This window comes from Capra hircus, chromosome 19, assembly GCF_001704415.2.
Source record: "Capra hircus breed San Clemente chromosome 19, ASM170441v1, whole genome shotgun sequence".
In the NCBI taxonomy this organism is placed as follows: Eukaryota; Metazoa; Chordata; class Mammalia; order Artiodactyla; family Bovidae; genus Capra; species Capra hircus.
In genome coordinates, this window is record NC_030826.1 from 18315537 (window position 1) to 18328461 (window position 12925).

Genomic DNA, 12925 nt, shown 5'->3' on the forward strand with positions numbered 1-12925 from the left:
TCCAATGAATATTCAGGATTGATTTCCTTTAGGATTGATTGGTTTGATCTCCTTGCAGTTCAAAGACTCTCAAGTATCTTCAACACCATAGTCAAAAGCATGAATTCTTCAGTGTTCAGCTTTCTTTATGGTCTAGCTCTCACACATTCATACTTAACTACTGGAAAAACCTTAGCTTTGACTACAAGCCTCTCTCAGTTTTTCTTTCTTTTCAATATTTTCTTAGCTATTGTATTTTCAAGTGAAATGCATAGCATAATCATTTAAAGCCTCATTCTTAATCAACTCTCACAGCTATTTTGAAGGGACTGAATTGAATTATAATAATTTGGTAAGAACTGTTCATCCAGGAACACAAAACATGTGTCCATTCACTGAAACCTTTGTTAATATTGTTTTAATAAAGCTTTATACCTGTCTTGTTTTGTAAGTTTTACATGTTTTCTTTTTAGAGTTATAATGCTACATCTCTTGCTGTAAAAACACATGGTGATCTGGTCTTACTGAATTTCCAAAGCTTTCAATTAACACAGAAAAGTCAAGAAATGTGTTTGAGTGTATTAAAAAGTTTTATGTATTATGGAGAGAGAAAAGGAGGGGAAGAAAATGTCCGGAAATAAGCTGGAAGAAGAGCAACATTTATATTATACAGGGTCTGAAGATGGATAGACATAAAGAATAGATGTTAAATTTACGTTTACGAAAGCCAAGTCAGGAGTTGACTCTAGACCTTGTATTTTGTGCCACTGCATTCTCCATGAACTATACATAAACAATAAAATCACAGTTCAAACTCAACCTGAAGTAAAGAGAAAATGACTACTTCCCTAAAATCAAGGAGACAACACAGATATTTTACACATTTGGAATAACCTGCTAAGAAGAGAAATACGCTAATCTCAAACACGGTATGAAAAACACTTTGTAAGTGTGCAGAGACATACAAGATATCAAAATCTTCCTACTGTGCATGTATTGCCAAAATTTTTGTGGATTTCTTAATGTGATCTACCATGAAGTTTCTTCAGTAAGACAAAAAATAAAAATAAGAAGTGGAAATATACTAAAGATTTCATTGGCAAATTTTGAAATGAAAGGACTGTCTTTGAATCTTCTTAGAATCGTTGTTAGTATTTTAAAAAAATCATTACTTACTAGATTTGCTAAATCCAGAAATACACTCTTCCAAAAATTCTAAGGTGAGGTGTGGCTCATTGGCTGCCAGGGTCTTACTAATAGAGACAATAAAGAGGGTGTTGTTGGCTGGGATACATAAACCTGACGTCTCTAGTAACTGGCCCTCAATTTTTAAATTAAAGGTACAAGTTAAGGCACACAGAAGATTATAGGCAGCTGACCTAGGAGAAAACACAAATTAAGTTGTTTTAAACTTTTTTCTTATAATTTCAAATTTTTCATAACATACAACTTATGATTCTGTTACCAAGCATAGATCAACTATTTTAAAATTTTATGATCAATCAGAGATAAGATTTTGTAATCCTATGGTAAATCCCAAATACCCCGCAATCATATTTTTTTAAAGGAAAATTCTCCACATAATCAGAAGAGAACTCTGAGGCTCCTAACGACAGCGAATATAAGGCCTTTCTAGAAGACATTCCATTGGGATATAAAATATGAGAATTTTATGGTCTTAAGATCAGTCAATATGAAGAAAGTCAGAATAAGGCATACCATATTTTCAGTGAGGCCAAAACTCAAATTGTGGCTCCCCTTCTCACTAGATCTAGTTATAACCAGGAGCACAAGAAATGAGATGGTCCTCATAAAATTACAATGCTAAAATCTTTCATTAGAATCTGCCAAATTTCTTTCTAGGTGTCCTACAATTTATACTACAAACTAGAGGTCAAACAATTTTTTAATATAAGTAAGTACCTACCCCCACGTGCCATTTTTTCCTTAAGTGAACTCCTACTATTATACATAAAAGCACTGAATTAAAAAAAAATAAAGAGCATGCAAACCATAATATATATCCAGGTTCCATCAGAACCAAAGTCTTCCCTATAAATGTCTAAAAATATACTTAAACAATTAAGGAGACAGCTCAAAAAACTCAATTTTTAGATTTAGATTTTTCTCCCCTATCCAGCAAAACAAATGGTTTGCTCAGTAAATTTCAGGTTTTCTTTACCTCTGAACTTTCATCATGCTAGTATATTTATGTAATAATCACATGGGGGAAAAAGCCACTGCCTCAAGGCTTTTTCTCTGGAACGACAGGCTTCAGCAAAAAGCAGAAGCTGTTAGTTTGCTTTATTTCACAAAAGAATACAGGTTCATTCAAGCTAATAACTGTTAGAAGTCTGCTAGCACTCTTCTACAAGGAATTTGGAACTAGAAATTCAAGACAGACATAGCTCCATTTTCTAAAATGAAAACATTAACTTCATTGTTTCTAAGTTTGTGTATCTTTTATTAACTCCAAGGAATTCTGAGTGATGCTATTTTGACAGTGACTTTCACTCTGTTATTTCAACAGTTATAAAGAAATGGGATTCCTCAAATTGGGAGTAGGTGTCACAGACTCCTCACAGATAATGAAAGGTAAGTATATGTGAACTTTTGTTTGTATTTTCTGGGAGTTCATGGACTTCATAAGGACCATCCAGATAAATAAATCTTGCTTATTTCTTTTCCTTTTAAATTATGGAGGATTTGGAATTCTAAAAAACCCATTTATAAAACCTGAGCTATATTATACCCTAGGGAAGATTTTCCAAAGCCAAGAATTTTTATCTGTAAAAACCTGATAGTCCCAAGGTACTTGGGGCAAAAAATTATCTTAACATGAAAAGGAGAGGGCCAGAAGAGGGAAGTGGTGTGGAGACACTGGCAGAGAGAGGAAAGGGTTGGGGGGTGCTGGTGGGGAGTTGGGAGGAAATATTTGTTAAACACAAACTATCTGCTAGATGCTATGCTCTGCTACCACACATTTATTAAACTTTTGTAAGTTTACAGGAAGGCAGGAAACTAGAGCTCATCTGCAGAACTTCAGTACCTTGACCAAAGTCATACAGAGCAGCAGGTCTAGATTTAAACCAAAACTCCTGATGCCACAGGCCCTGTCCTTTTCCCATTCATTTAGATACTAAACCTAACCAGATCCAATTATAACTCTGCTCATCTGACATCTATATTTGTCTTAAGCTTTCTTTCAAGAATTTTGTTAAACTTACACAGTTGCAGAAACTATGTAATGTTACTGAATTACTGAAAATTAAGCCTTCCTTTTCAAAGAATGATAATCTTATTTGATTGCAAGGGAGCTAAATAGTGATGTACTTTTAAATATGGGAAAAATTAGAGAACTCAGAAAAGGAGAAATTTTATTTAGAAGTAGAAAAAAAAAAACTTTTTTAAAAAAGAAAAACAAACAAACAAAAAATTCCCACCAAAATGGCCATGCTGTATGTTTCAGATGAAAGCTGAAGGAACACTGGTTTGGTATAAATCACCCCATTCAGATTTACATAGTTCATGGGTTTACCTACTTAAAATGGCTGCTAACAATTTATAATATTAAGGTAGAGGTTGCCTTAAAAATTTATTAATTGATCTCATTTTTAAAACCAACAAACTTTAAATAAGATTGAAATGAGTTTTTAAAAAACCTACCGTAAACTAGGGTCTGAACTGCCTAAATTAAGTAACGCAATATTGAGTAGTGTCCCAGGGACGTCTTTTGGCCGAATCTTGGTGTGCTGGGGAATGGAGTCTGGTTGCGACAGCTCCCAGCGTGTCCGTATGTGAATGATAGACTGAACAATGGCATCACACTCCTGGTGCATGAAGGTGAGCGGTGTGCCCTGGTTTGCAATAGTTAAGGTGAACTGGTTCTCGTCCACCAGGCAGATCTCTTCAATTTCTGAGGCATAATAGATATCATTGAGAAAGACTGATTGCCCCAGGACTTTTGTTCGCTCAGCAGAGGTTACCTGAACAGCAGTAGAACCAACCTGGAAAATGGCAGCAAGAGGGTAGAGTAGAAAAGGATTAAATTTCATTATGTAGGAATGAGAGGTTTCAAAAACCAACCAACCAAACAAAATACCATGTTTGCCATTTAAAGAAGAGTTACCACCATTATATATTCAAACAGGTTCAATAATTGTGATAAGTGCTGTCAAAAGAAACTGAAAACATCAGAAAAAAATTTTTAGTTTTTAAAAGCTTGAGATCCTATGGATAATTACAAAGGTTATCCTGAAGGTTCATGTTCATCCTCTGCTAAAAAGCATGTAATAATCAAAAGAACTCTCAATAGGTAGTTCCCACTCCTCATATATTCCTGCCATTTGACAGATACGCAGCAAACCGCCCACTCTATACTACTCTCCTGCCTCCAATCCAACCTGGAAATTATATTAAGTGGACACCTCTCCAGCCTTCTGCAGGTCCTCCATGAAGACAGAAAGCTTGGCTTTCCTCCATCTGGACTTACTTGACATTTGCTGTAGAGTACTACAAGGACCCTGGGGAGTCTAGTAGATTGGCTGGTTAGTCAAGCAAGGCGATGAATCACTTACCTAACAGGCAGTGTAACTTACTTTAATAGACACCTTGGTGTCTTTGTGAGCTAGCTTGAGAGCGTTGTGGAAAACCTTCAGGTCCTCTTCCAAAGCCAAGGTGGCAGCGGGTAGTTTCTGCTGTTCATGCTCAATGTGCTCAGCCAGTTTCCCAGGACAGTCTATGAAAATGAGTCTTTTGCTGCCTTTGAGGCCAGTGAGCAGCCGCTCATGATACTTGGTATATTCCCTGACCCAGGAGTTACAGTTATAGATATATACTGCAGAGACATTATCATAAGCAAAGCCAGGAAAAACCACAAACCACTTGGAGAGAAAGTCTGTTTTAAAGCGATTGCTAGGCCCAGTATGGGTAAGGTCCACTACAATTTCATATGGCTTTGCATAATATGGCTTTAAAGTCAACAAGACGTGGTATATCAGCAAATCACCATTGATTTGACCAGTTTTGAACCTAAGGAAGATGAAAAAAAGGACACAAATCATTAACAGTTCTGAATGAATATACAGATGCTACAAATCTACTTTATTCCTTTATTTTCTGATTAGTTTTCTAAAGAAAACAAACTATAATATGAAACAATAATACAGTCTGGATCCAGTTTTTAAACCACTTGTTCTTAAGACACTGAGAAGGCTGAAGTAGAATGGAAGAGACAAATCCCCCGTTCAAAAACTGAGCAACAACAGCAACACAAACTTGTCTACCACAGTCAAGCAAGGAGGAAGGCAGTGGACACGGATCGTCTGCTTCCAGGCACACCCAAGTTCCCAGGTGAACTATCTGGGTGGGAATGACCCACTTGGAGCCTTGGAGTAAAATGAATGAATTTAGTCAATTCATTTAATCCGCCATGACCAGAGAGAATGGTTCAACAATGATCATGTGACTCAAACTAGGACAACCGGGCCAAGTAGGCCCAATTCAAAGACTTCAGCTTAAATTGTTGAGAACTGAGATCTTTTTCTTCCCTGATGTTTATAATTAAAGGAACATAAAGCTCTGAGAGTTGTTAGCCTGTTTACCTTATGATATGAATGAAAAGCCTGCCTAAAAACTGAAGAAATGAGCAGAGAAATGACAAGATAAACTGGGGCCCTGGCCATTTCTTTTGAGTCCTAGATAAAGCCCCTCTCCTGGGATCAAATTTATTCCTGTACTATTCAGTTGTGTGAGCCAATACATTCCATTTTTTGATTAAGTTGTCTATGTCATATGTTGTCTACATTCAAAAGAATGCTAATCAACATGAGTAGTTAAAATAAGGACCATCAGAAAGCCCCCAAATACAGTACCTGAATTTCAAAACAAATCAACCTTATATTAACTTTGGCCCAATGTTCTATACATGATGATTCTGGTGGTACTACAAAGTAAGCTAAAACAAATATCCTTTTCTAAGAGTTTTAAATCTTATTGGGAGAAAATAAGATAAAAATATGACAAATTAAGTCATCTTAAAATAAAGTATTTTAAGAACAAAGAAAAGATACAACGTAGTATGTAATCACTTGTCAAAGAAACTGCACAGAAAAATACTTTGTGAAGTTCAACAGAGGGAGAAATCAACACAAACTGGGTAATCAGTGAAGGCTACATAGAAGATGCTGAAGTGGGCAGGAGGAATTTCAAATTCAACAAGAGCAGGGAATGGCAGGCCTCATGGAGAGAGGGAAGGAGGGGGGAAATAGGCAACTACATGTGCTGAGGCAAGAATCAGCTAGCTGAGCTAGAATGGAGGATTCATGTAGACAGATTTTAAGAGAGAAAGCTGGAAAAATACAGAATAGCCAAATTGCGAAGGGACCAAAACCGCTCAGGGGCAAAACTAAGGGGCTCAGATTTTCTTTTAAGAGCTTGGTATTTCTTGGAGGATGTTCTGTGGCACACCAGCGGCAGAATCGACTCTGTGTCTTGTTAAAACGCAGTTTCCTGTCCTAGCCCAGAACTACTATATATGAATCTATCCAATGGGGCCTGGAGATTTTCATTGTTTTTAAACAATGTTTTCATCTGATGTTTATGTGCACAAACATTTCTGAATTGCAGCTGCAGGTGTTAGGTTTGACCACATTTTTTTAAAAAGAAAAAGGTGATATGATCACAGGAAGTGATACATACAACACATAAGAAGGAGTTGGGGCTAGTAAAAAAGATATTATAGTAGTCTAGGTATGGTTTAATAAGCATCTAAAATATATACAAGGCTAACAGTGAGAAAAGAAACTGATCCAGAAATATGAAGAAAGGATCAGCATGATCAAGGTCTTTATCAAGGCTGAAACAAAGGATCTGAATTAAAAGGACTTGCTGTATACCAAGGCTCTGCCATAACAAAGAATGCTACCACCCTGAATAAAAACAGAGACCACAAGGGGCAGTCACTTTGGGGGAAAAATGAAGTCCATTTTAGACATATTGAGTATGAAGTCCTGACAGGACATTAGAGGGGTGTGTGTGTGTGTGTGTGTGTGTGTACACTACACTTAGATTATAAGGGATTTTTTTTTTGGTCCCTTATAACCTAAGTTTTGTGCGTGTGTGTGTGTGTGTGTGTGTGTGTACACTACACTTAGATTATAAGGGATTTTTTTTTGGTCCCTTATAACCTAAGTTTTGTGTGTGTGTGTGTGTGTGTGTGTGTACACTACACTTAGATTATAAGGGATTTTTTTTTGGTCCCTTATAACCTAAGTTTACTAGATATTCTCTCCAAACCACTGTTGCATTTCCATACTTTGAAATGCTGGTTATAAACATTACTGTTTCTATTATCTGACCAATATCCTGGGTCACCAAACTCATGTTATCAAATCAGTCTGTGGTATACAAATACAATTTTTAGAGAAGATTTTAATGCTCAATCTTGGGAAATGTTATTTTCTGTTTTTCTGAAAGATACTTACATAGCATTTGAAAGCATATAGCAGACATACATAATAAGCATAGGGTCAAAAGGCATTAAACAGAAAACCCTCCCTACCCTGGAGGCGGGGATTTGTCCTACAAAGCCTCCTGTCATGCCGTGGCCAAATAGACAAGTTGGAGATTTTTTTTTTTCCCTGTGACATGTGCTTTAGCTGCAGTGGAAAGGAAATGTGTCATCTGTGGTTAGTGGAAAGCTAGCTGTACATATCCTTTTTTTCAAACTGCAGATTTAGGTTCAGATTCTTCAAGTCTATTCTGCTTTAAATTATCTGGAAGCTGTGCTTCAAGAAAAGAAAAGAAGTGGCTTATTAAAATCAGGTTATAAGATTTTGACCAAGCATTTTGTAAGGTAGGTCATATATATGGCTTTTCTTATGCCTTTTCATTTATAACTTCTTTCAGATTAGTGTTTGAGGAAATACTTTCGAACAGTGCTTAAGAATCGTACTAACAAAGTAGAATTAGTAACGGAACACGTATGCTGTTTTCTTCTCTGTTCTATTAAGTAAAATCTAAGTAAGAAATGGCTAGAGTTACCATCAACACAGAGCTTTAAATTAAGATTAAGTAGAATTTGATTTTAGTCTCTTCAGTGAATTGTCAAGTTTTACCTATTAAAGTTTTAAAAAAAATTTCTCATTACTAATGCTTAGGCATTATAAATTTTATTGAAAACTACCAGAGATGAAGGAAAATTTTCATAATATAACCTGGCCTTCATTGCATAAATTAGAGATGTAGAGACAGCTCTCTATTCTTAGGCATTTGTAAGGATATCAAAGTCTCATTTTGTTAACGGTTTGTTTATTTGGGGATGACAGTACATCTGGCTGAAGACAATCAACAGCGGGCCTATTATTTATCCTGTGGTGAGCACTGCTAGAATGTGTACAAATACGATGATACATATTACAAGGCTAATGAACTAATGTGACAAGAATAACTTGCTTTAAATCATTTTTAGCATCTCATGCAGAAGTCCAGTCTAGTATAAAAGGCTGGAAATTATTTGATAATCCAATTTAAAGTCTTTCTCTTTGTGGAAGAATCACAAGTACTTCCATAAATCCAAAGATTTATGTCATTCAACTTAAAAATTGAATTCAAACACTATTATAGACAAGTCAGTACACAATATATTTAACTGTCTATAAAAATTATAATCCGAAAAGTAATCTTACTTCTAGAACACATAAGAAAGGGTTTTTTCCCCCTCCATATTATCAATAGGAAATATTACTTCAGAGGTTAGTTTCTAGTTGGCATTGCTTATTATATGCTACTTTCATTTGTGTAACAATATGTCACATTTGTTATTCTCAAATCAACTATACTTCAGTTAAAAAAAAAAAACCATGAGAAGCAACAGTATCTGTGTCACCTTGGAATTGGTTAAAACTCTCAGGTCCCTCCTAGACCTATGGAGTAAATCTGCATTAAAAACAAACTCACATCCATGTACTTTCTAGTTTGAGAAAAACTTACATATAATAGGCAAACAGGCACTTTTATTTGGTATATCTCAGGGGATGGAAATGGCAACCCACTGCAGTAACCCTGCCTGGAAAATTCCATGGACAGAGGAGCCTGGTGGCCTACAGTCCACGGTGTCGCAAAGAGTGGCACAGGACTGACTGACTAAACAACAGAGGAATAACCTAGTTTTTGCTTCCACTTCCCTATTCATATAAATGCAAACAATAAAACACTCTTACAGAAGTGGCCCAGACAAACTGGAATACTATTTTAAAAGAGATAGCTCAATAATGGCAATGAATCTTTCCTTGGCTTACCAGTACCTAGAACAGATATGCCAGTTGCATTTAAATTTTCAGCCTTATGATGGATAATAAAAATTAGGAACAGAGTTTTCCTCTTTGTGGACTGGCTTCCAGCGAGCTCAGACCCAAAACCGAAATTCCACTTTTTCATTTATAGGTTGAGACTTATGATCTGCACTGACTTCCCACTTGAGCCTGAATCCCATGATCCTGATATTGTATTTCTATTTTATTGTATACCTTATTTTTTAAAGATTAGGTCAAAATATTCATAGAAAAATTCTAAGCACAAATAATAATGAGAAAGGTCAGTATCTTTTGTCGAACTTTTGAGATTATTCAAAAGAAACTTGCCTCTTTTCCTCTGTAATGCCAGAAGTTTGGGATGAGAAAAGTGGCATGTCTTTGCTTTCAGAAAGCCACAGTAACTCAGGGGCCATAGAGGTGAAGGGAGACCCATCATCATAGAAGTGCTTTCATGAATACTGGGAATATATTCCTAGGCACTAGCTTTAGTCTAAGCTTCAAGATAAACACCCAGGAAGAAAAAAGAACATCTTGAATTTCTACTTGAGGTCCGTTTTCTCTTGGTTGCTACCACACTTCCCCTTTCCTGAACCCCCAGCAAAACTATTTGCATTTTCTTCTCATACATGAAGCAAAATGTCACATTTCTCCTTTACTATACAGATGGGTGACTCATTTGTTAGAGGATGGGGAGTTTCTGCAAGGAGTTTCCTTAAATGGTCAGGAAAAAAAAAAAAGGAGGAATCAAAAAAGTAAAAGCAGAAGTATGTGACTCAAAGCTAAATTCTTCCAGCATGCTCAAGAGGGAGGAAACTCTTAAACCAGGGTATTCAGTTTACAATGATTAGTAGTTATCTGTAGCTACCTTTTAGCATTAAAAAAGTAAGAGAAATTAAATTGTTTCTTTATATGTAGCCTAGGAGAAAAAAGATCAGTTCAGAAGGAATTCAAACAGGAAAGCAAATGTCAGGCATGAGTGTAATTATAGCTAATTATAACTAAAACTTATCAACTGTCTATCCATCTTTTAATGACAATTACCAAAACTAGGAACCATTATTCTTTCACAAGTTAACAAATTATACTTCTATCCTTACAGATTACCAGTACACTCACAGACATGGAACACATGGGACATTACCTGCATCTTGCCTTTCTGATGACAACAGCTTTTTCTTTGTCTCCTGGAACAAAAGCAAACTATACCCATCTGTGGGATAACAATACTACTGTCTTGGATCCAGATATTCACAACAAGATGGACAGAAGCCAAAATGAAAACTTTAACACAAACCCTAAAACTCCTGAAGCAGATAAAAAAGATAATTCTACAAACATGCCTGAAACAGCAACATCATCTCACATTGCATTTTTAACTCCTAAATCTGAACTGGAGCTTTATGTATCTTCTATTGTCAGGAACAGTCCTCCAACAGTACAGAGCATTGAAAACACAAGCAAAAGTCACAGTGAAATTTTCAAAAAGGGTGTCTGTGAGGACGACAACAACAAGATGGCCATGCTAGTCTGCTTAATCATAATTGCTGTGCTCTTTCTTATCTGCACCATTCTATGTCTATCAACCGTGGTTCTGGCAAACAAAGTTTCATCTCTCAGACGATCAAAACAAGTAGGCAAGCGTCAGCCTAGGAGCAATGGTGATTTTCTGGCAAGCAGTGGTCTCTGGCCTGCTGAATCAGACACTTGGAAAAGAGCAAAACAGCTCACAGTGCCCAACCTAATGATGCAATCTACTGGAGTGCTCACAGCTACGAGGGAAAGAAAAGATGAAGAAGGAACTGAAAAACTCACTAACTAATAGATGCTTTAGTGAAGAAAAATGCAAAGTAGCAATGAGAAAGTTTCTGGGGTAAAATTGAAGTCAGTTTGACATTTAATGCCAAGGTGTTAGTTTGAAGGTCTAAAGTTTGCCATGGCTGGCCTTGCTTAGAATCAAGCAAGTGAGAAGGGAAGAAGTATGCCTGCTTACTTAATCATTTAAACGGTGTCTGACACTGTTTTAGAAAGCAAATAATAAAACAACAAAGCATTCAAGGAAGGTTCTAAAGACACGTTGAAGGAACTGAGTTAGAAAGAGACAATTTATGAGTTTTTCTTGTTCAGCAATAGTAGCTACATGATCTTTGTCCAAATGTAAGTAACTTTGAAGAGTTTCAGTGTGTCACTTGAGGCTATTACATGCTTTAACATCTAACAGAAGTCACATTCCTAACGCATAGAGTTGAACTGTATAGTTAGATGGTACTTTCTTTGCTGAATGTGACAGAATCCATACCAGTTCATCTATAAGCAGGGCTAATGTTATGCCAGATGCTTTTATCTTTACATGTGGTGTACATAAGAAAGTAATTTTCTACTATATTTAATTAAAACTTTAAATTTTGTATAATAAATTAAGATGATAGAATAAAAGTGACTATGTATATTTGCATTCACTTGATTATTTTAGAGAATACACAGCAAAGATCAATAAGAAACAGAGTACAACTGAAATAGATGAGATTTATAGCCTCAACAGAATGCTAAGTGTAAATGTAAAACATATCTTACTGTTTAACTGTAATGTAACTCTATAAATATTGCTTATGGGATTTTTTTATATCAAATATTCAAAGGCTGATTAGTTTTTGGACTTTGAGAGTGCCAAGTAACCTAATAAACCAATTTTATTTTTTTACTATCCAATATGACATGAGCAAAGAAAAGATGTGCATATGTGTGTGTGTTTGTTCTAATTTGGTAAATAGGATACTCGGGTAATTGCTGAACATTTAAAGAAATTGGGTTCAAGTAAAATAGTGGCTTACATTTAAGCCAAGATTTTCATCTTCAATTTAATATATTGCAAAAATTGCTTTGAGAGACTTTCCAACTGTCCACCAAAACTGACAGAGAACATAATTAAAGACCAGGCCAGTCTCAAAAATCTCATCCCTTCTCGAGCATTTATTTTGGGAAATATGCTAGACATTTAAGGAAACATTTATATATATGTATGTGTTTTTTTCTTTTTTACAATTCAATTCACTTTGACAAATGTTTACACATGTCAACACCTTTTAACTAACAAATGGAACATTTTCTCAGAAAGTGCCTTTAGGCCTCCTTCCAGTCTCTACTATCTCCACACCCTAACAACAGCCGTTGTTTTTTTTATAAAATAATTTGAAGTATAACTGCTTTACAATGTTGTGTTTGTTTCTCCTGTACAACAAAATGAGTCATACATATGTATACAAAATGTATACATATACAGCCCCTCCCTCTTGAACCTCCCACTCACACCCTCAATTCCACCTCTCTCAGTCATCACAGAGCACTTGGCTGAGGAAACATTTTACACATTTATATATATTTTTTCCAAGTATTACTGCAATTCTTTCTAGGTTAGTAATTCGCATCCTGACTGAGATTCAGAATCACCTGAAGAGTTTAACTCACCCATGTGTAAGTTACACCCTTCCTCCTGATTTAAATGGGGTGAGCTCCAGATAGAGGCATTGATAATTTTTGCATAATTCCCTAGATCATACTGCTCTTGGTCATCAGACTAAATTTGTAAAATTTCCATTGCTCCAAAGATCTAGGTAGGTTACATTTTTTTTTTTATG

General features: G+C 35.8%; 2 protein-coding genes across 4 annotated transcripts in view; one reads left to right on the top strand and one right to left on the bottom strand.

Moving 5' to 3' along the window:
- The window catches only part of NF1 (neurofibromin 1), a 250845-nt gene that overhangs the window by 39691 nt on the left and 198229 nt on the right, over positions 1 to 12925 (bottom strand). For all 3 annotated transcript variants that reach the window (XM_018064268.1, XM_018064270.1, XM_018064269.1), the window contains 3 exons: positions 4578 to 5010; positions 3646 to 3986; positions 1156 to 1358 (listed from right to left, as the gene is read on the bottom strand). In XM_018064268.1, coding sequence (XP_017919757.1) covers positions 1156 to 1358; positions 3646 to 3986; positions 4578 to 5010 — 977 coding nt within the window. The remainder of the gene's footprint in view (positions 1 to 1155; positions 1359 to 3645; positions 3987 to 4577; positions 5011 to 12925) is intronic.
- On the top strand, positions 7560 to 11994 carry EVI2A (ecotropic viral integration site 2A). The gene is made up of 2 exons (XM_005693237.3): positions 7560 to 7834; positions 10393 to 11994. The coding sequence occupies exon 2, from the start codon at positions 10414 to 10416 to the stop codon at positions 11110 to 11112; it is 699 nt and encodes a 232-aa protein (XP_005693294.2). The 5' UTR covers positions 7560 to 7834; positions 10393 to 10413; the 3' UTR covers positions 11113 to 11994.

What these genes read in the sequence shown, in the direction of transcription:
- EVI2A (XM_005693237.3), top strand. Translation starts at nt 10,414, where the DNA reads ATGGAACACATGGGACATTACCTGCATCTTGCCTTTCTGATGACAACA.